This window comes from Nilaparvata lugens, chromosome 8 (genome assembly GCF_014356525.2).
Source record: "Nilaparvata lugens isolate BPH chromosome 8, ASM1435652v1, whole genome shotgun sequence".
NCBI classification, from domain to species: domain Eukaryota; kingdom Metazoa; phylum Arthropoda; class Insecta; order Hemiptera; family Delphacidae; genus Nilaparvata; species Nilaparvata lugens.
The window spans coordinates 18218440-18243415 of record NC_052511.1 but is presented as its reverse complement, the minus strand read 5'-3'; the positions used below and the strand labels follow the sequence as shown (position 1 = coordinate 18243415).

Sequence of the window (24976 nt, the reverse complement as noted above, 5' to 3'; positions counted from 1 at the left end):
CACGAAACATGGTGGATAAACGGAATCAGTTTATGCTTCTAGAATTGAATAAAGTATTCTGCAATAATATACTATAATTTTATTTGGATGAATGAAATACAGATGAGATATATATTATATATTATTCAAATTCGTTTTTCAGAGTAGGATAGAACTTCTAACCTAAAATTACGTTGACATTCAGATTGGCCAAATTTCAAGTGTGCTAAATCAGCTGATCAAATACTTTTCATTATTTGTGTTTATTATTCAATAATTAAAACATATATAATAATATCATCTTATTGTCATTTGAAAGAATATAAAAGTATAAACTCAACCTCCCACATAATTGAACATAATCTTTTAGGTTATTTAGACAAATCAGAATAAAAAATAAAAATACTTGGACAATTTCCTGATATTCAGATTTGCTAGAGCTATGAGCTTCCACTTCTGCTTTCGGAAGTGCTTAATAAACAATTATTCTCATATTATATATTGTTTATTTTTCTGTGTGGCGAAAAATAGCGTTCGCACCACAGGCAAAACTGTTTTTCCGGCTCTCAATCTTTTCTAGTCCTCGGCCTACGGCCTCGGACTTGAAAACCGATTTCAAGCCGGAAAAGTCTTATTTTCGGCCATAGGTGCGAAATATACTATTACATGTTGTATCAAAGGCCAGTTTGGCGATAAATTTTGAAGATTTTGAAGATCTTGGATGCTAATAAAAATTATCTTTAAAATTACTGTTAAATACCGAAATTGACTAGCATGGATATTTTAGTCAATAATAATTATTGGTTCTTAGATGAAGGATAATAACAGTTTAAATAATAGGTGCTCCATGTGGTTTATACAAGCACTTTGAGCAACTATGATTCAATATCTGATAATGGGCATAGTTGAATATGGAATCAATAATTACTAACCCCGACAGATAAGTTGATCTAGGTACTTTTTTATAAGAATAATTTGCATTGATCAGTAGACTCAGCTTAGTTCATCCATAAAGTTTTCACATTTATCCACTCTCTTGAAAAATTACAAGGATAGAGTATGAGAGAATAAAGTAAGTTTTTACAGAGATGCATTTTCCCAACTCATCTTTTCTTGAACTTCTATTTTTCACTACCATGAAAAATAAAGATGTGATTGTAATTATTATAGAAAATTACTGTCACCCTCCTCATATTATTTCATAAATAAACACAACTAGTTTCAAGCATTCATGCCATTTTCAGTGTCAAATGGCACGAGTGCTCGAAACTAGTTGTGTTTATATAAAACATACAAAGAGGGTAACATTAATTTTCTATAATGATTGAACATTCAAGTAGCCCTACTAAAATACTTTGTTATTGTAGATTGGGAAAATTATCGATAAACTCTACCAACTCAAGAAATATGCATACTAGTATGATAACTAGTAATGTACTAAGGGAAGTGTATTGAACCCCTGAACATTGTCTTCAAAATTTTGAAATGTTGATTTCAGAAGCTATTGATCAATTGATTGCAGTGCTTTCGTCTTTTCATACATTGTATTGTTTAATCATTTTGTTGCAGATAACCAGCCTGTAAATGTGATAAAAGAGAATGAGCCTATCTACTGCCTGCAACTTCCCCAGTTGAAAGAGACGACAGCTGACTCTGGTGAATACATACTGCTCTGTTGGGTCAACGTGCTCATGCTAGAAGATCAATGTGCCAGGTAAATACTAAATGTTCAATTTACTTCTAAATTATTTCCTGCTGATACTAGCAGGACTCAGATTTATATCTTTATTTATATCTGGAGCAATGTTGTACGGAGAGTTTTTTGATTTCAAACATAATCTTGAAAGCCCTAGTCTAAACTACAGTTACTGCGCAATATTACAGTATCTTACTGTATAAGATACAGTGCCTGTAGTCTTAAACTGTCCACTCAAGGTTTTCAGACTACTATGATGGATAGATACTACTATTTGGAGAGATAACTCTCATTAAACATACTGTATTAGATTTATTAAGCATGTGATGATGATGATGAACGCATACATAATGTGATCCAAATAAATCCATATACTCTCCAACAATATTTTCCTCTTGTCATTCATTTCAAATGAAATCACCAGTAATATAACATTTCTTATATACTGATGTGATAAACAGCAGTAATTAATTGCTGTTATGAACAGAAAAAATAAATTCCATGTGCATATTTTCCAGCAATTGCAAGGAACCGCATTCTTTGTATGATATGTATATATTGTGCTTAAATAGCCTTTATTTGTCAACTACAGTTGTAGAAAGTACTGTATTTTTTGTATTGACTCCTCCTGTATGCACGGATTTGCTCCATAGCAGAGTTTTCTATTGGCTCATCCTGTAAACATGGATTTGTTCCATATTACAGTTGTACTGACTCCTCCTGTAAACACAGATTTGTTCCATATTAGAGTTTTGTATTGACTCCTCCTCTAAACACGCATTTGTTTCATATTAGAGGAGTAATTTTCAGCGGAATGTATTGTAATGAACACTTTCTCAAAGTGAAATGAATTTGAATTAAAATTGAAAACCGCAGGTGTTGCTGTTATAAAGATTAATACAACATTGGTTTAATATTCAGAAATGTACAAATTGGTTTACTGATAAAACAAGATTCAATATCGGTTTATAGTCCGGGCCCAAATGTCATTCCGTGGTCATTTTTGAGTAACAGCCGAGGAAGAGTTTGAAGTTATTTTATTCACCATAGTAAAAGTTGGTGGAATTGGATAAATATTTCGGATATTGTAGTATGATTATTCTGGAGCTTCCAGATGGCTTAATTGATCCGATATCCTGGACATTATTATAATTACAGACGATTTCTTGAAAATCGACATAATTTTCCCGCTATCTTGTTTTTTCATGATTTTTCAGATTGCCATCATGGATAATCTCTTTCTACACATCATTATAAAGAGATTGATACCATTCCCAAGTCTGTACCTTCAAGGAGTCATGAGTTACACGGTTTTCTAATTGTTGGGATTGGCATTCGCAAAAGCGTATTTTCCGCTGCAAACAGTACTTTTAACTCTTTTTCCGATGACGCTCCAGCCGTAAAATATGGACTAAGTGCCTCCAACCAGATGTTATTTTGAAGCTTCGGAAATATTCTACAACACTGCCAATAATACTAGTGTATGTCTACTGCGAATTCATATAGGGTGAAAAGTGAAATATTGTCCCCGAAAAATGTATGTTTCAAGTTTTTGAAGCTGAATAAATAATGGAAAGAGTGGCCGAAATGAGATGATTCTCTCGAACATCATTGTTTGGTTGATTCTAAACACTTTGGTGGTAAAACCAATCCGATATCTCTCAAAATAACTAAATAACAAACGATATAAAAATTTCTCTCAATAATGACCGCCATCTTGTATTTTTCAATGATGTCGATAATTTTCGTTATTTCCAACATCAATATTCTTATTCGTCTTGTTGTATCGAAGAGATTGAGACCATTTGCAAGTCACTATCTTGGAGTAGTCATGAAAAAATCGATTTTATAGTTCTATCTTGTTACCTCATGCGTATGGAAAACGCACTAGAAATCATGCAGGGTTTTCTTTGGAGGGCGCTGGAGAACTCATTTTTTGAGCGCACGAAGATATATCGTTTCAAAATTGAAAAAAGTCTCTAAATTTCATAGATTTATAATTTATCTGTATCTCTTGCACAAAAAAAGCTATAATGGAATGAAATTTGAACAAATTTCGAAATAAAGTTTTTTTGGGCTTTTGAAGGTTATAACTAAATAAATATGCGTTTTAGAGGAAAACTTTATAGAACAAAAATTGTAGAGGAAGATTTTAAAAATATTTTCGTCTAAAAAAAAAAACGGTTGAATATCTTGAACGGTTATTGAAATACAAGCGATATAGCAAAATTCTGAAAATTTTGGCGGCCATTTTGTTTCCGAGGTGTTTGCCTGTGATTTCGACTTATCATCATAACGCCTATTATGCTAGACCTAATGAAGAAATTGAGACATCTTCCACAGCTGTTACTCAAAAATGACCACGGAGTGCCTTATTCATGACATTTGCGCCCGGACTATTAGTATCATTGTACTTGGTGATAATTAGGGTAACATATATAGTTTTAGATTATCGGAATTTTTTGTATTAATCTGTCTTTAGCATAATTTCGTATTCATTTGATGATATCCTTGACACATGTTATATTATATAGTGAGGTATCATTTTGAAAACTTTGAATAATGTTATATTATTGAAATTGTATAAAAATATTATGTAATGTTCCTGAATTCATGAATAAACTCCTCTGGATGTGTTGTCCAACATCCAGAGGAATTTATTATTATTAAGAACGGCTCCCATTGAATCTGAAACCCAGCCTGGGGTAGTTCACCGAACTTCCGCCGCTCTAGCGCTAGCGCTAGCTGGCAACTCTGAGTTCACCAAACTTCCTTGGTAACTGATAAAGATTGGTATTGGTATTCATTAATTCAAGTTTATATTCATAATTTTTCATCTGAGCTGTGTGGACTCATCTGAACTCTTTTGTTGCGTATTTTATTGTTTGTGACTGATGTAAATATTGTGAATTTAAATAAATATGATTACCATTTGAAATGTGTCTCCGTTGCAGGTTCAGCAGTCCGTTCACAGTGCAGATGTGCCGCGAGACGTCGTACGTGGACCTGCAGAAGCTGCTGCTGAAGGAGATGTCGTGGACACTGGGCGCGGACGTGCTGACAGCCGAGCAGGCGGTGCCGCTGTTCCGCATCCGCGTGTGCGACGCGGGAGGCGCCACCAGTCAGGCGGACCACAGCTACCTGGATGCGGCGCTCGACCATCCGCTCTACGCCGAGGCGGTCGATCAGGCGCTCGCCATGTGTGACCCCAATGCCGGCCAGCCGCATGTCAAGTTGGTGTTGGAGTGGGATCTCGCCCGCTAAGGAGAGGTAAAATTAACAATCTATAGCCATCAATGATAATTTTATGACAAAAAAATAGCATTTCAATAAGAGTGTAGATAATTTTGATTCAATTTTTTAAATGCTCTTGTCTCAAAATTTCAAATTTTAGAATTATTGGTTCTTGTTCTAAGGTACAGTTTTTAATGTTGGATATGTTACAAGAAGTTTGACGAATGAGTGAACTGGCAGAAGTGTGAACCGCGGCTAGAGTTGGTTTAAGGTTGTGCAAAGGCTAAAAATAAACTTTCTACTGGTGATATTTTCCAAAGTTTTTCGATTTGTATATCATCAAACTATCAATATGAAAAAGTTTTCTCAGGAAAACATTTTTTCTCCGATCATTACTTTTTGACATATGAGCGCCTAAAGTTTAAATTTTTGGGACAGAACATTTCAAATTCAGTAAGAAATAAATCCATGAGAGAGGATAAATTCTTCATAGCATTGTTGCTTAAATAAAACAATGTTTTTTTTAAAATATAGATTTTTGAGAAAGATATTCAATTTACCAAAGAATTCTAGTAAATTGAATATCTTTCTCAAAAAAAACTTTGTTTTGTTCAATCAACAATACCATGAAGAATTTATCCTCTAAATCTCATGGATTTATCTCTTGCCGAGTTTGAAATGTTCTGTCTCAAAAATTTAAATTTTTAACTTTAGGCGCTCATATCTCAAAAAGTAATGATAAAAAAAATGTTTTCCTGTGAAAAGTTTCTCATTTTGATAGCTTGATGATATACAAATCGTAAAACTTTGAAAAATATCACCAGCAGAAAGTTAATTTTTAACCTCTGCACAGCCTTAATGTTTTAGGATTTCGCCACTAAGGACAGGTACGGGTGTAAAATAAACAATCTATTATAGCTATTGATGTATAGGAACTCGTTGCTAAGGAGAGGTATTTCTCATTCTAGTGTGACTCGTTACATTAATTATTACATTACATTCAATAAATTCATTGATGCAAGTACAATTATACAATGATTTGGAGGCACCAACAGGCTTAACCCAAAACTGCTTCTCTCTCCAATCTTGACACTTCTGGTAGAATTATTATTTAGGGGTTGATATTACTCAAAAACGACGCAAAACTATCTATTAGATTTTAATAAGCTTTAACAAAAAATCATAAAAGTAAACTATTTAGTTTCCTTCTTCAGCTTGTGTATCTGTGAACGCTATTGTACCAAAATAATGATCATCTCGAGGTAGGAAACTTATAAATCAGATCTTCTTGTTGTTTTCGACTTGGAGCTGAACTGAAAGTCAGTAGAGCTGAGTTGCGTTGAGATGTATATGTGAATAAGTCGTGAGGTCTTGATGTATATGTCCATTTTTCAGTCTTGTTATTACTGAAGATAACTCTGAAGCTTTTCCATGTTTTGAGGGTTTTCAATTCAATTAGGATTAGTCCTGCTTAGTTCTTTATTAAAAAAAAAAAAAAAAAAAAAATAGAAAAGAATGTCATGGTGAATGCTTACCATATTAATATCTAAAAACAACAACGTTGGTCCCACGAGCGAGCTGTGAAAACCATCATTCTATTCCACAGATTTTTTTCCCAATTTTGAGATTTCAATATCAATTCTACAAAATGAAAGCCACCAATAAATCAATACTGTAGCTCAGATTTTATCCAGACAAGAGTATTTCCCTGAAACCCTCTGTGGTCACCATCCTGGTAACATGTTAATATTAACTTGTAATTGATTCAATTGAATGCGTTGCAGTACGATAGCGGATGACAGTGACATTGTGGAGGAGCACTTCACCGTACAGCAGCTGCGATCAACCATGGAGCAAGGCGGATCTGTCACACTGGAAGAATGTTTTGAGGTAAGTCAACCACATCACTACCACCAACCAACAATCAGGATTTAATTCTCTAATTTTAATAACTTCCGAATTGAGGTACGGTAACACGTAGGTTGTAATGTTTTTGCATGTCTAATTGATTATAAAAAAGCGTTTGACCGTGTTAGACTTGAGTAAATGATGGATGTAATGAAGAAAACTGGAATTGACGGAAAAGACCTGAGAATAATAGCTAGCTTGTACTGGAATCAGTCTGCGGTCCTCTGAGTGGATGGAGAGCATACAGATCCGGTGAAGATCCTGCTTGGAGTGAGGCAGGGTTGCATCTTATCACCAATTATTTTCAATCTGTACTCAGAACACATTTTTGGGGAAGCGCTTGGAGACATAGATGAAGGTATCTCAATAAATGGAGTCAAACTTAACAACTTACGTTATGCAGATGATACCATAGTGTTCTCTGATTCAATGGATGGCCTGCAAAACTTAGTGAATAGGATCACAGAAACAAGTAAAGTCTATGACCTTGATATAAATACTAACAAGACGAAGCTCATGGTCATTAGCAAAGAAAATATCGGAGGGGTCAACCTGTACATCAACCAGACAAGAATTGAACGAGTCTCACAATACACCTACCTGGGGACTTTGATCATTGAGTCATGGGACAATTCTCAGGAGATCAGATGTCGGATTGGAAAAGCAAAAGTGCTTTTTTAACAATGGGTTCAGTTTTCAGGAGCCATGATCTCACCCTAGGTACAAAGCTAAGGCTCCTTAAATGTTATGTGTATTCAGTGCTTCTGTATGGTGTAGAATCATGGACCCTAAAGGAGGAGACAGTATCCAGGCTAAAGGCATTTGAATTACGGCTGTTCAGAAGAATACCGAGGATTCCATGAATAGATAGAATTACCAACCATGAGGTGCTAAGGAGGATGAATACAGCCCCAGAACTGGTCAACTACATTAAATGTCGAAAACTTGAATTCTTGGGTCATATAATGCGTAATAAAGGGAGATACGAAATATTGCAAAGCATCTTGCAAGGGAAAATAGAAGGCAGGAGAGCTCCAGGAAGGAGAAGAATTTCCTGGTTGGCCAACCTCAGAGCATGGTTCGGGAAGACCTCTATTCAATTGTTTCGGAGCGCAACCAACAAAGTAATAATCGCCAACGTTCGTAACGGACAGGCACCCTAAGAAGAAGAAGAACACGTAGATAGGAATACAATGTATTCCAACTCGAAGTTATAGAAATTGAGTATAACTGAGTATAATTGAGTAGATATATGGATATCTATATATCCTCCTAAGACCGCTCTGATCGCTCACTGCTCACATCCTTAGAGTTTGCGTTTGTGTGCGTTTAAAAGAGAAGAGCGTTTGCTTGTCTCGTAAATTATTCCTGTTTACAATGCTGATATTCACGTACTGGTACTATCCAGTTCAGTATTCGTTTCCTACTCCTTGAATACTGTGAATCGGTCTTGCTGCTCTAAAATCTATCCATTCTCACACGCGCATGTTTTTTACATTTCTCGGCTGCCTTAACAGAATATGGTATCTATTGTATAAAGAAGTAAAGTTTATTCAAAAATACAATTATAAAATATCTATTCAGTGAAAAATGATTGTACACTTTGAGACTTTGAGGCTTTTATCAGCTTAAAAATCTTTTTGTCATAGTCATTCAATTCCAGCTGTTTTACATCCATGAAATCAAGCAGGTAAACAACTGATTGTAGAACAAATAAACATATGATTCTCATTACAGCTTACTGTACTGTAATAAAGTCATATGTTTTCTTTACAGTCGAGTATGTTTCCTAGTTATGAATTTGGAACAGCAAAACTGCCGCCTTTCAGCGCTCCAGGTGGATGTTTTTGTCAACTACAATCAAAAAATTCCTGATTCGAAACTTGTAAACTAGGTTATGTTTATAGAATGCATGTAGTAATGTCAGGACAAGCAGGTAATGTTTTCTGTTTCTCAATTATTCTTCTCGGCTAACGCCTCGACTAGAAACATCATTCTCGCCTGCAAAACGGCCCTTCCCGTCCTTGTGACTTAAGATACTATGGTAATGGTAATATGGAATATGGAATATGGTAATGAGTGAGGATACGACTCAGTGTAATGAGTGATTTCAGTACAGGACTAAATTTTAAATTGTTTTTTCTTCATTTAATAAAATGTTGCTATGAGCTTGTCGCCATGCATATCTTTGATATCACATTTACAATAATCAAATGTATCTTTTAATGTATAAAATTTATTTATTTTCAAAATACAATTTCATGAAAATTTCAGTCTTGGTAATTGTCTTCAAGCTATTATATGTTTAGATGTCTTAATATTTTTAATGTTTGTTTATCATTCTGTACACCTTTTTAATTTTTTTTCATAATTTTGTGTTGCAGCTATACACAAGAGCCGAAGTGCTCGGGGCAGAGGATGCATGGCATTGTCCCAACTGCAATTTGAAGCAGAAGGTTGTGAAGAAGCTAGGTCTATGGACGTTACCTGACATTTTGGTCATTCATTTGAAGAGATTCCGACACTCGTCAACCGCTAAGATACAGGCACCACTCAGGTGAGCACTCCACAGTTTTCCACTAAATAGTTGATAGTATTGAAAAATGTATAGGGAACAGCAATAATATTGGTCTTTATACTTGCACAATAAACTAGTAAGTTATCAACCCGAAGATTTCTGCTACTGCAGATATTGACAACAGGAAGATGGAAATTCAAATTAAACAGCTAGATGGAAATTCGATGAGCACTACTATTCAAAAATTTTTTGTCAGGGAATCGAACCCAGTACCAGTGATTTACAGCATTCAATTTGGATTTTCGTTTAACAATAACTATTAATTCATTAGCATTTGAATAAAAATGCAATTTCTCAGTAATTTCCATCTCTAAACTATGGGAATAAGTAACTATGGTAACTATGGGAATAAGCTGTGCCTAGTGGAAAGTTGTGTGTATATTTTTGGCTTCAAAATTTTCTAAAATAACTTAATTTATTCAAAGTGCGGTGATATGAAGTGCAATATTTGACTATAATTTGGTATTTTAATCATTCTGAATTTATAATTTCAAGCTCATATATATTTTTGGGCAGTACTTTGAACTTTCCTCATAGCATACATTTGTGTTTTATTGGACGAGGTGAACATAACCTTAATTTTGACATTATTTTTCAACAAAATTTGGAATAAGAGACGTTTTGGACGTTGGTCTGTGTTTCTATCCAATTAAGTGAATTGTAATATCTAGAATAAATGAATAAATGAATAGTTTTGGTATAGAAGAAATGATTGAATTTTCATTTATTAAATTAGAAGCTGGTGTGAAACAGAGTCCAAAAGGTATCTGTTCACGAATGTTGATACATTGTCTAAATAAAGGCTATGTAACTATTATAAGTTTTTTAAAAGATTTCACTCCTCACAAAAGCTGTATAGACTGTGAATTTCGAAGACTAGAAACGACCAGAAACACCAATAATTATAATGTATTGTTTTATTTTGAAACTATTGAATTGAACTTGATATTTTTCACATTGTCTTAGGATATGAAAGGTCAGGTCAATGTTTAGCTTTCAGCTCAGATTGCGCTCATGATTGACCTCTATGTAACACACAAAAACATTCTAAAGCATGGGAGTGAACAGAACAGAACATCTTGATGTTTTGATGTTAGCCAACTGATTGATGGCATCGGTTGAAACTGAAAGCTAAACCGCGACTTGCCCGTACTGATGCAAACATGGAGCGGCTTTAGGGTGCGCGCATAGTGAGGAGTGAAGAGGTAGAGGGAAGTGGTCGAAGTGGGATAGAGGTACCTCACTGTAATACAAATACAGAGTTGAGCAATGAAGTATGGAGGATTTGGAATAGCTGCTACATACTCATTTTTCAACGAAACTCAAATGATTTTTTCCCAGTATGTGCTTTGGATTTGCCATTTTGATAATTAGAGAGGAAAAAATTGTAGTAGAGTTTATAATGTTCGGAAATAACACCCATCTGTTTTTATTCATACAATTCTGTAGACATTGTGAGAAGTTGTCCATACTCCTCTGAAGCGGTGCACATGTTCAATGCTTGAATTTCGTGTTTTATTATCCACTCAGTGCTTCAAGTGTACGTGTTTTTCATGTATACAAGTACCTTTAGCCATCAAAACAGAAAACTGTCTCAAAGTCCGGTAACCGAAGAATCCACTCCACATTTCCACGGAACGTTATGAGGCGACCTGGGAAGGTCTGTCTTGAGCTGCGTACACATATTCGCGCTTCCAACCCGCACCGAGCACGCTCCTCCCTCGTACCGCCCTCGTACCACCATCGAACCACATTCGCTCCGCCCATGCACCCATCATGAACGTTACGGAAGATGTTAGATCTTCTCGCGTTCCCCGGTCGAACCACTGTTGCTCGCCGGTCGATCATCAATCGCTCTGCTGGAGTGACGTTCGGTTGCGGAGCAGAGCGAAAGTCTGTACGCACCTTTAGAAATTCTATAGTTTCTCTGGATGACATGCTGGAACCATTCAATATTGAGATGTAATCTTCTCAATTGCGACAGAAAAATAACACAGCATTTTTAGATACCAATCTGAAATGGCAGTGACGTTTTCTTTAAATGACGAAGGCCCACAATGATGTTTCAATTAATGGCGTTAATTACTTGATATTACTTGATATAAAACCAGCAATTACAAACAGAAACACCCAATCTTCAACCACAAAGGCTCCCTCTCCATGGCATATATTATTGCAAGATTATTTCCTGCACGGCACTCTGTCACCCACTTCTCACAACGTCTACAGGAGTGTTTCGGCAAAAACATACGCCATTTCATACTTAATTAATTCTACTACTACTTTTTACTCTCTGGTTATTGAAATGGCATCATTTGAGGTTCACACTAGCAGATAAGAAATTTTATTTTGTTCAAAGAGCAATTACAAATCCTCCATACTTCATTGTCCAACCCCTGTACATTTTATGTTATGGAGCGCTCGCAAGATGAAGAGGTCGAGGTATAGGTTTTACCTCTTTCAGAACACTGTTTTCGTGTTAAAGTAAGTTACCTCTATCCCGCTTTGACCTCTTCCCTCTACCTCTATCTTTTTACTATGCGCGTACACTTATGGTTGAATGTGTTGCATTTAATGAATGTAATAAGATTTTGGCGCACTCTGGTAGCGATTAGTGTGCTCCACCATTTGAATGCATGTATTAAATGCATCACACTTAATCTTGAAGCTATCTTCGCCGCTCCACCATGCTTTCACCCTTTAAAGCAAGCATATTCAAATCAAATTTATTTTCCTCAAAAAATACAACAAAAATATCAGCATTTTAAAATATTATACATTCATAATTTTAAAATTTCACTTCATTATAATTATGATAATAAAACAAACCCATATTGAAACCCATGTGAAACAAAATTGATATGAGCGATATTCATGGAGAATTACAATTATTGTATTTAAATTTGTTGAATAAGAATTGATATTGTGGAATTGTTTAATAATTAAAACAACTCAGTTTCAATTATTATTATTAAACTAAAATCCAAATTAAATGCTGTAATTCACCCCGAAGACTTCTGCTACTGCAAATATTGACAACAGGGTAAACAGCTAGATTGAAATTCGATGAAAATGTGAATTACAGCATTTAATTTGGATTTTCGTTTAATAATAATAATAATTATTAATTGATAAGCATTTGAATAATTGCAATATCTCAGTAACTTCCATCTCAGTTTTCATTTTTTGTCACATCCCACATTTATTCGATTTGTATACAGGACTGCAGTTGAAATCAACACATTTTCAGCTGTACTGTGATGACAGAAGTACAGCTGAAGAGGTGTTGGTTTCAACACGGAACTGCAGCCTTGTGTACAAATCTAATAGAAAATGTGGATGTGACAAAAATAAAACTGTGCTTTTTCAATTTTATAGAAAATATATGATTTTTGCTGAATTGAGTAAATGATAGAATGATGTAGGATTTTTCCTTAATTTCTGTATTGAGTTCTATCCTATTCATCCATATTACAGATCGCCGACAAAGCTGACAACCCTGGTCGAGTTCCCGGTGTTTGGCTTCGACATGTCGCCGCATGTGTCCTGCGGAGGCGGCCAGGGCGGAGGCGGTGGAGGCGTGGTGGAAGGGGGTGGCGGCACTGTGTGGTCGCACTGGAGGCGGCCAAGGTCACCGCCCCCACCCCCACCTCAGCCACCGCCCCACTCGTCAGACTACATCTACGACCTCTACGCCGTCTGCAACCATCACGGGCACGATCTGCAGGGCGGCCATTACACTGGTCAGTTGGAATATACCTGGAACTTGTTTGCTTCATCCTTGCAATTGAGTTGGTACACATATAAAACTTGTGCTTCATCTATTCAATAATCCCAGATTCGAGTGTTCATTATGCTTAACTCAGATATATTGCTAATGAAAAACGTTCCATTCTATTGGAATTATTTCAGACTTGAAAAGATCTGAAAGCAGAAATTTCCAATCGATAAAATCTCGAATTAAATCTCACTATAGGATGATTTGGTTTATTACGTCATTTGATGCGGGTTGACGAAATTCATACAGTTGCTGAGAAACAGAAACCAACAAAATGTCAATACTCCATGAAGTCTTAGTGCCGGTTGCACAACAGCCGGTAAAATTTTAATCGTGATTAATTCCACGAGAACCAATCAGAGAAGCCGTCTTATCAAGAAGGCCTTCTCTGATTGATTCTCGTGAAATTAATCACGATTAAGATTTAACCGGCTGTTGTGCAACCGGCACTAAGACTTCATGGAGTATTGACATTTTGTTGGTTTCTGTTTCTCAGCAACTGTATGAATTTCGTCAACCCGCATCAAATGACGTAATAAACCAAATCATCCTATAGTGAGATTTATATTATAAAGTCAGTGGTAATGAATGATAGGACGGCATTGTTGTCTCATTTTCCACGCCCTCTATCAGTTTGTAGCTGTGATTCAAGTTATGCGGGTAAATCTGATCTGATATTGATTGCTGATTCTTGTTAATAATGATAATTGTAAGAAATATATTCACGACGAAAATACCTCTATCTTTTTATGATATATGCTCAAGCTTTCATAGTATATCTTTTCATTGTACTATTTGCTGAATAAACTGATGCTTTTGCAAACAGGAGTGAAATACATCATGAACTTAACCTCAGAGAGTATACTATTTAGTTATCTGGGAAATCATCAAACGTTTAGTGTATGAGTCAAAATATAGTGGAGCGGCGAAGGTAGAGGATAGCAGAGAAGGAAGCTAAGAGTGTTTTATGCATGTACAGTATCTAAATGTCTCCGCTTCCTTCTACCATCTACCCTTCCCTCGACGTTCCAATTTGTTCTGACATATTTGAATACATGCATTATTTTATATCCTTCTCCAAGAGTCGACAATTATTTGTTGAAACACCGCCGATTTATTTTGTGACATTACAATATTATATCATCGAAATTGAAATTGCATTCAGTCTTCATTCTGATCCAGCATATATTTTAACTTACATGAATAATTGTAAAAATAATCTAATCTGGTATAATCTAATCAAATCAAAATATTTTATTCAATAACATCACTTACATAAAAAATTCCGTTACACAGTTGATATTACAGATCATTGAATTAATCGAATTTACCCTTTTTGATACACTCTACCTTCGCCGCTCCACTATGTTTTGCCCATATGAAAATATTGTCTGTGTTTGTTGTAGCGTACTGCCGCAATCCGTACGACGCGCAGTGGTACTGCTTCGACGACACCAAAGTGGTTCCGATTTCCGAGTCGAGTCTGCTGACTGCCTCCGCTTACATCCTCTTCTACCAGCGGCGCGGTCTGCTCTCCCCCTCCTCGTCCTCCTCATCCTGTTCGGGCCCGAGCATTGGGCGGCCCGCCTCGTGCCTCCCACGCCCGAGGAACTCACCAATGCTGGTTAGTTGACGTCATCTCAATTTAGACATAATCTGAATACTTGGACTATGAGACAAATTTGAAAAATACGAGAAGAGGTGGAAATTCAGTAATTGTGAATTTTGTTCATTTAGCCCGGCCACTAAAGCTGCGTTTACACGTTTATAGATTCTACATGTTTATAGATTTTATACGTTTATAGCTGCGTTTATAGATTTCTATTAGATTGAAAATAACTTATCATACAATTATAACATATATGTGTTTGTCAAGCTCCGTTCAATCTAATAGAATCTATAAGGATTAAGCTCTTAACAATTTGTTGATAACTTTGGCGTAAACCCAGCTTAACGATACTACGAGTTGGTCGAACATGTCTGAACAGACAGACTGGAAGATATGTTTTCCAAAAAAATGCAGTTTACAAAATAAAAATCCTATGTACTCAAACACTGTTTCAATACAAACAAAAACAATAGTATAATGAATACACCAAGCTAAATAACTTTCCAGAAAATAATCTGCATTGGAAAATGATGATTAGATACTACGAGTTGGTCGAACATGTCTGAACAGACAGACAGAAAAATATTTTTTTCCATAAAATGCAGTTTACAAAATAAAAATCTTATATACTCAAGCACTGTTTCAATACAAACAACAACAAAAAAAAACAATAGTATAACGAATACATCAAGCTAAATAACTTTCCAGAAAATAATCTGCATTGGAAAATGCCTGTGCGCAAACCAGAGTTGCTTACTGTTCAGACATTTTGTGTCATCAGCGAAAGTCTTCAGACAAAAATCAGCTTTATCACAGCAACATAAAATAGAATACCAATAACAATAAATAAACCACTGGAAAATTAATAATTGTAATGATACAAAAATAATTTAAATTCAAAAAGAGCAGCAATAAAAAAAATAACGGAAGACGCAAAAAACTAACCTTAACAAACTTTATTGAAAGCCTTTCGCCGATGACACAAAACGTCAGCTTAGACATGTTTAACAGTCTTGTATCGTCAGTGGCTGTCCTCACTCTTCAAAATGCAAGTTCTCATGCTCCAAAACCTTGCATGCTCTCAAATTGATGTCTCCACTTGAAAATTTGATATTATAAGTTACTATATTACTATATACTATATTGTATTTGATATTATAAGATTCATTTCCACTTCAACTTTTATCTATTATCTATTATATACTTAATCCATTCTATTTTGATATAATGAAGAAAATAATTGGCTTATACACATATTATGGGATAGGAAATTCACGAATTATACATCATTAAGTCTTTACTACTAGACTGATTAACTTGAAATTTTGCATATGGATTCTTAATTTACCGAGGATGGTGATAAGCCTATTTTAAATTGTTGAAAGTTCCAGTTGGTTAAGTTTTTAATTAGACCTTTTGCATTTAGTAGTTCAATTGGACTCAAATTAGTAAGAGGATACATGTGTAGACCCTCCGGTCCGTTAAACCTCACCTGAGCCCTTGTGTACCTGATTTGCATCATACCACAAAAACGGCTCAGGGTCCGTAGCACCACTGCCAATCGTCAGGGGGGGCATCATTGAGGAGTTTAGCCTGGATGCCAATGGCGAGACAAACTGCCTCACCACAGACGCCTAGTTCCGGCGGTAAGTGGGCCAGAAGGCTTGGACGTATCCTCTCAGCTACCTGAAAGCTTGGAAAAAGCCCGCGCCACTGCCAAAATGTCCCCGACGGAGCCAGGGGCATTCAGACAGCAGCCAGGGTGTTTCGGAAAGATATTAACCCGAAACTCCGCCTAGACTGTCGTCTGAGCACCGACAGCAACCCAACTCAAACCCGAACCCTAATCATGCCCAAACCACAATCAAAGGAGACCTCACCCACCCAAATATTCCCACCCAGCTCAGCAACACTAACTTGGACCCCAAAGACCCAACCCAACTCCTAATACCCCAGAATCACCCCCCCCCCCACACACACACACCACAGCACAGGTCCCGATCCCAGCCCAACTACACAGGAACAGGCCTATTAGGCCTCCTAAGACTCGTGCTGCCCAACCCCACTCCACACTGGTGCCTATGCTAAAGATGACGACCACCGTCTATGGTGAGGGGCCTCCACCGCAGGAGAGTGGTATGGGCATTCAACAGTCCAGAACTCTGCCCTTTACAATTTCCAGGGAAGAGCTCTGGACTGGTTCCCCGCGACCAGGCACCAGTGACAGATTCACACACGGCATGACGTGCCATCAACCCATTCTCACCAACCATACATACAATACATAACCCAACCCAACCTACAGTGCTCCTGCCCTGCCACTAACCAGCTGAAATATCCTAGCTAGCCAATACTCTCACCCGCAACCTGCTCAACCCAACCCAACCCATGGTACTCTCACCCAATTATCAATCAGCCGACATCCTACCTTCAATCAAACCCCCCCAAGCCAACTGAAATACTCCACTAACCAATACTCCCACCCACAACCTGCTTAGCAAGGACCCAGAACTGAAATCCCTACATCCAACCCTAAAAGCCCCTCCCAATCCGACTTACTCATATTGCTACTCAACCCTCAATCAAAGTACAACCCCTTTATTTTACCCAGCAATTAACCCAAGCAATTTACCGATTTACCCAGCAATTTGGCCTGCAATCCCTACACCTAATCTAGAATGGTAACTCCTGAGGCACATACACACTACAGACACATTCGCATACACCAATATAGTAACACGCAATATAGTAAGAGGATACAGTTGATTGTTACGTTTTTTGTGACAGACACTAGAGAAACAGATATATTAAATGTTTCCTCTTTGTTCTGATAATTTCATGGATCCGCTTCCATTCATACAATTCACTTTTTTCTTTTTTGGGATTGGGGCCTCTGTTTATTACTCAACACAATTTTCTGATTGATAAGTGGTTTAAATTTAAGTGAGGTTGACGTGAATGTCAAGTTAACTATTTGCTTCTTACAGATAACAACTCAGAGGATAAAAAATTCGAGAGAAATTCCAGAGCTTACTCGACGCTGCAGCCATCTACTAAGAGGCCCATCATCATCGACACCAATGAGAAGTCGGAAGGCAAAGATGCTAAGAGTGAAGATGAGCCCACATCTGAGACATTAGTGCCGGTGAGTATTCACTGCTATTTTAGTATTTCAATGCATCCTATTGAAGAAGTCCATACCCCAATATCCTACTAAATATATAAATTAGCGAGTTTATTCTTCGGCTCCAGCCGTTTCTCGCATCTCATCTGTCATTTAATTCGATTATTCCAGTCCCCCTGGACAAGATTATTATTAAACATACTAGTATACACATAAAATCACTTAATTTATTAAAAATTTATTAATTTATTAAATTTATTAATTTTAGTATACACCTGTTTGTTCCCCCGTTCCGTCGGTCTACCTCTCCTTCTTTTTCCTGCTAAATACTCGTATAATTCTTAAAATGTTTCAACACCTAGCTATGTATAGCTAGGAAATCGTCTTGGGGAGACGTACCCGTCCGATTTCCCAATTCTAATCAATCTGTCCCGTTCATACCAGCGTAGCGTGGATTTAATAACATTGGGAGATTGAACGGCTACGTCTTCCAAATCCGTATTCCTAGCTACACGTAGATAGGTGTAAAAATACATTGATGCCCTTATCCACCAGCTCGGTTTAAACGGAGTTAGATAAGCTGTTGGTTTAAACCTAGAATGAAACACATTATAATAAATGTGACCATATACCTTCATGTAAAGATACATTGTCACTGGTCCGGCTGGAAAGATAGTCGTTGAACATTGGTTATCGTTGGACGAATATCGCTCGGCAATGATCGTTGCAGTGGTCATTGTCACTGATGCAGTTACTAAGAGAGTGAGGATAAATTATTATTGAACACATTACATAGGTGAATAAAAAAATAACTAATGAGTGTACTTGCATGAATATTGATTTATTGAAAAGCCAATTTCAAATAGTTTTATTTACATCACATGACAATTTTAACAAATTTCTTTGTGAGTACCTTTTGTTGCTCATAAACTAGTAGTTCTGTGAACAGTAGACCTCACGCAGTATTCTCTTCCACAAGTACCTGATTGAAACTATATAGACCTTATGGAAATACAGCATTAGACTGGCTTCTCCACACATCTGTGTAATCACTTGTCAGCTGATTTATGATGAATAATTCTATAGTATGATTTTTACTCTAATATTGGCGTATGAAGGAGGCTCCTTTTTCCTTTTATATTATCCTTGAAATGCAAAATTTCCAAAAACCTTTTATATACGTCGACGCGCAATTAAAAAAGGAATATACCTGTCAAATTTCATGAAAATCTATTACCGCGTTTCGCCGTAAATGCGCAACATATAAACATTTAAACATTAACAGAAATGCCAAACCGTCGACTTGAATCTTAGACCTCACTTCGCTTGGTCAAATATCTAGATGATATTCAATTTCGCGCCATACATTGTCGATTGGAGTGATGTCCTAAATTACGGCTTCAATTCTTCATTTTAGTTCATCAATATCACATAACTTCGTTGTATAATACACCTTATTTTTAATGGTCATACTCTACACAAAAACGCCTTTGAACAGTAATAACCGACGATTTGCTTTCGGGAAACCGCAGAACGCACATAGGTTTCTCCTGACGCTCTGTCACCCCACACCATTGAGCCGAATGTGTCACCCTCACCATTGCGCTGACTGCTTTTCGATGAAGGTAATCACAAATTATAGCAGCTACACCAATGTTTGCCACAAAAATAGGCGCGCTACTACTATTGGTTATTTTTTTATTCACCTATGAAATGTGTTCAATAATTTATGCTCATCCTGTATATTCGTTTAGTTGGAATTTGACTGTTGCCAAGTGAGAAGTACTGAATGATCGATAATTTATGCTCAGTCTGTATATTCGTTTAGTTGGAATTTAACTGTTGCCAAGTGAGAAGTACTGAATGATGAGTTTGAAGAAACGGCTACTAAATTATCTGTTAATTGAAGATTTATAAGATAAAGACATTTTGGAAATGTTGAGTGTACCACGACTTAACACACATAATATTTTTAGAAAGAGAACAGAATTTTTTTGAAATTGATATTTATTCACAACACTGACATGTTTTACAAATATTTTTAAAATGCAATTATTATATAGAAACAGTACCATGATGGAAAAAATAGAACTTCAGTAGCTTAGCAGCTGTGGTTGAAGTTATACACTATTGTACATAATAATATGAACGAGACAGTCACTCAATTCTGATAACTAAAAAAAAGAATAAGTCTTTGTCAAATTCACACAAACAGAAATAGAGCACTAGTAAAAAAACAAAATGTACTATTTTGAAGAAGGGTATTTCAAAATGTAAATGAACAATCATTTGCAGGCTGATGAGAAAATGTTAACTGAGTCTTCAGACTTTCGAAACTCCAGTTCAAGTGTTTGTGTCTGGTTTAATCAATGATGACCTTGAGAAGAAGTCTTCAAACTTTATTCCATATCTAATCACAGGAGATGAGATGAATCACAATCAAAAATCGTTCAACGTCTGCGATTATGACTGCTCCAGAAACAGATCCGTACGATTGTAGCTAATGACTCAGTGACAACTATGCCATTCATATAAAGCCGTGTCCACACTGGACAAATGTTCGATAAACATGTTTGTTGAAACAGTTTGGGCAAATTTTATTATATTTGACAAACAATACTTAATAATTCGACAAACTGGCCCGTGGGCCAAAATATCAATATTTGAAAAAGTTATTCAATTTACCAAAAAATAACTCAACTAAAAGTTATTTTTGGTTATTTTTAGTAAATTGAATAACTATCTTAAAAATTGATATTATCAGAAAATTTTTATTTTACTAGATCAAGAAGATCATGAAGAATCTACCGTCTGAATCTCACCGATTTCTCTCAGATTTATCTTTTACCGAATTTGAAATGTTCTGTCCCAAAAATTTAAACTATAGGCGCTCATATCGCAAAAAGTAATGATCGCAAAAAAATGTTTTTCTGAGAAAACTTTTTCATTTTGATAGCTTCATGATATACAAATCGAAAAACTTTGAAAAATATCGCGAGTAGAAAGTTTATTTTTAGTCTTTGCACAGCCTTAATGCACAGCACAGAATGCGCTCTACTATTATTGTCCAACGACTATTGTTCAACGATTGTCGTTTCAGCCACACCAGTGGCAATGTACCTCAATTTTGTGAATTAGGTATTAATGTACATATAAGGTTTATTAGTCGAGAATATGTAACTGTGTTATCTGTTTGATTTCATTTGAGGCCATTGTTGGATTGTCAATATTTTCCTGTTGTAACATTTATTTATTTTGTTTGTTCAGGAGAAACCACCGAATGAGACCGAGGAAAAGGTTGAAGAAGTCGAACTGCAATCGAAGTTGGAGAAAATGGCGAACGTATCGGCGAGTCCGATCGTGCATATCGATGAAGACCTGGAGGAGGAATCGGCAGCCAATCATCCCCAACTGTCCGAGTCAAGAGTCTGACCATTCTATCATTATATCAAGCAAACTACCGATCCAAAGCATCTGCAAACCCCAACACCAATACGAGTGAAACACTTACAAAACTACTATTATCTAAAAAATGTGTGTTTCCTCCAAATGTCCCCATTTTATAACGAACTGTGGACAATATTATGTTTTCCTCTTCGAGTCTGAATTGATAAACGCTGAGTATCTTTTTACAGAAATATTTCCATTCATAATCATAATTTTGTAAAACGTTTCTATCTTTGTATTTTGTAACAATAGGAAGTTTCGAAGTTCATATCCTCCATTAACAATTAATATTGTCCCTAAAAAATGTTAGGCATCAACCAATGTTTGTAGTATTTTTTTCTAAAATATAGAGGATTCCAATATTGATGTATTCTCACATACAGTTCATTCTTATTAGGTTGGAATAGTTGCCCAATTTTCTTGGGGAAAGAAAGTTGTTTATGATGAAAGAGTAATTTTCATAAATAAATGGAATTCATGAAGTGTTGAGTACATTATTATAATCAAAACGAACATCGTCAATTACAATTATTATCATTATACTCAATTAACATACTAATTATATGTCAGTTTCTATGGCCTGAGGCGTTTTGAAAACAATTGATATTCATTTCAAATTTATATTTTTTCTCTTCAATTTACTCCATTGATTTGATTTTCTTCACATTGGTTTTGATATAGATGTCTACATTGTTTTCAGTATTGGGCCAACCGAATTGATTTGAAAGGATGTAATTCTAATTCCTAGAAAGAATGCACTTCTGCTAGATTTGAACAGTAACTAAGATGCCAAATATTAAGAAAACTGAAATTAAAATGAAAATTAATAGTTTTCTAGTTGCTTCAATTTTGGTGCAGTAATTCTGTTTTGATATTGAATAAAATTATCCACTCGATTGTGTGAATTGGAAAATTGCAATAACAGCCACATTTCAAATGATTGAAAGTATGAAAAATATCGAACACTATAATTTTTAATGATTATTTATTCAAAATGTTGGCTTAGAATATTGTAGTTAAAGATTAAAAGAGTTCTGTGTTCAAGTATTCTTTATACATAACTCAAATTTTCTATTTAGTTTTTAAATAGAAGTAATTTTCCATTATTCATTGAAAACATATTTCTATTTTTGTTTATGTCCACACTTGGCTGCCAATTGTTTTAAATGTTGATTTTATGTTCATGCTAACTTTTATTTTTGTGATTTATAGGATATACTTGTTTTCAAATAATCCGTTAATTATTTTCAAATACCCTTTGCACTATAGTTTTCATGTATATTTGTATTTTCTGTTGAATTATATGTGTAAGTTAAATTTGTACTATATCGTAATTGTGTCACATTGGTGATTTTTCTAGTGCACTTTAGTTATTGTATGTTTGTTATTGATCATAATGAATTTTATTTGTGGTGATTGTAAATGACATAAAGTTTTGTGTCACTTGAAGAGAGAGCTAGTTCTCTCTCCTCTGTTGGAGAAATACCGAAAAGTTTGAATTTTCTTCAACACTCAATTTTCAATCCTTGTTCACATTTCATTTACACCCAGAACAATAATCATTCAGCTCTACAGAAATATATGAGCTTGTGGAATAAATAATTGAATTTTCAGTTGGGAATAATTGTTAATATTTAATCATCAATGATATCAATTATTATATGATGGATCTTTATTTTCAGAAAATGTATTTTTTCATTCACTATTTAGTTTGGTTGAGTTGATTTTCTAGTAACTTCAGTCTTACAAAATTCTTCTAATCCTGTTAATTGATATGTTTTATTGATAATGTAAACAAAATCTATTTTATTCACATATTCTATCATAATAATGAGTTTCCTAGAGCATTTCTGTCAATATGAAACAAATGTCTGAAAATTATCCTTACTAATAAAATTATCAAAGGGGAGGCATACTTCTAGCCTTACAAGTAATATAGTTTAAGAATTATCAAGAATTTATGATTGTCCTAAAAAACTGTAATCCCATAATATTTGGGATATATATTTCCTATTTATACCGTAATAATAATTTCTCAACAATAATTCCGTTTATTTGCTATTTTTGATTTACTAAAATGCCATTTTCTTTTAATATTCCATCTGGAGTTTGCATTCAATCAACTAGCAATCGTATCTTATTTAATTTTGTTTCAAATGGTTTTTCAATTCCTTTAAATGAATCATTTGCCTTCTAGGCACATCATTGTATATTCTCCATAAATATCACAATCACAATTTTTATCTCCCTTAATAAGAAATGTTGATCAAAATATATGAAATCTTCCAATAATCAGTAACTAATATGCTCAGGGCTAAAATATTTATGTATAAAGCCTGCAACAGATTTGTCCCGAATAAGGCCAATATACTAGGTTCTATAATAAATTTAGCTCGAGAAAAATTTATAATCAACTATTCATAAGTCAATTGATTTGCCTTAATATAAAACGGCATAGATTCATTATATTGATTCAGATTATCTACAAATATATTTTCATCAGTTGAAATGATTCAAGTGATATGTTACCTTGTGTGATCGATAAGCTTGAGAACCGAACGCAATACTGTACCTACTAAGTTACGGTACATATTAGTGTACTATTGCATTCAAAATATTGTATTAAAAAGTTCATTAATTGTAATGTATCACTATTTTTTATTAAGAATTGTTGAAAGTTGACCTCTTTCATCTGTGGTTCAATTCTTGAAATCGTAAGTCTCACTTATCTTCTTCCTCATTAATTATGTTCCAAACTCACTGAGGATAATCAGTCACTTAATGATTCATCTCAAATGTGCATCTATAGCTCTGGTGTAGAATAGATACAATCTTGAGAAGCTGTATAGCTTCAATGATATGAAGCTAAATGTTCAACCTTGATGGGTGATTTATTTTCCTAGATCATTACGTTAGTATATTTATATGAAACTTATAATATTTAACTCTTTGAAAAATGTCCATGGACGGGAGAGTATAATTTATTTATCAAGCAAGATTTCAAGAATTGAAGATACCAAAAATTTGTTCAGAAATGATTATCATTCCAAGAAGATAAGCATTGGACTAGTCATGGATCCGGTTTGAGCTGTAAGAATGAATGTAGAGAAATTATTAATAAAAAATTATTTTATGAATATCAAATAATATAATGTTGAATATTGTAAATACTTTATATATTAAAAGATATTTCCGAAAACTTGACGTCTTCTTTATGTTGTACAAAAAAGTTGACACCAAAAAATGAACTCTGAGAAAAAATGTACTGTGTTCAAATTTTTTTCTTCTCCATTGTGGAGCGGGAAAGGTGGCTTCAAAATTGAGGGTGTTGAATGTAATTCATGCATTTAGATGGGTTGAAACTAGGGGTGAAAACTACAATATGCGCGCCACCATTCATGGATTACATTTAACACTCAATCTTGATGCTACCTTGGCCGCTCCACTATGTTTTCAGTCTGGTGCATAGTAGATTGAAATATCAATGACAGAAATAATGAATTCGTTTGTATTGGGAACCTTCATCATCTTTATTATCCGTTTTTGAACTATTTTCAACGACACTAGAGTCTAATTTTTGGATATTAGTTATTAAAACTAGTATACTCACTGTGGAGCGCTTT

The 24976-nt window shown here is 35.1% G+C and overlaps 1 protein-coding gene across 1 annotated transcript in view; it reads left to right on the top strand.

The window, feature by feature from the left end:
• LOC111063855 (ubiquitin carboxyl-terminal hydrolase 31) overlaps positions 1-24552 on the top strand; it is an 88227-nt gene extending 63675 nt beyond the window's left edge. The window contains 10 exon segments of the mRNA XM_039434148.1: positions 1549-1693; positions 4630-4930; positions 5842-5861; positions 6694-6799; positions 9202-9374; positions 12873-13138; positions 14580-14729; positions 14732-14797; positions 17770-17927; positions 21174-24552. Of these exon segments, the coding sequence (XP_039290082.1) occupies positions 1549-1693; positions 4630-4930; positions 5842-5861; positions 6694-6799; positions 9202-9374; positions 12873-13138; positions 14580-14729; positions 14732-14797; positions 17770-17927; positions 21174-21338 (1550 nt within the window). The 3' untranslated portion in view covers positions 21339-24552.
• Positions 24553-24976: the final 424 nt, after the last annotated feature.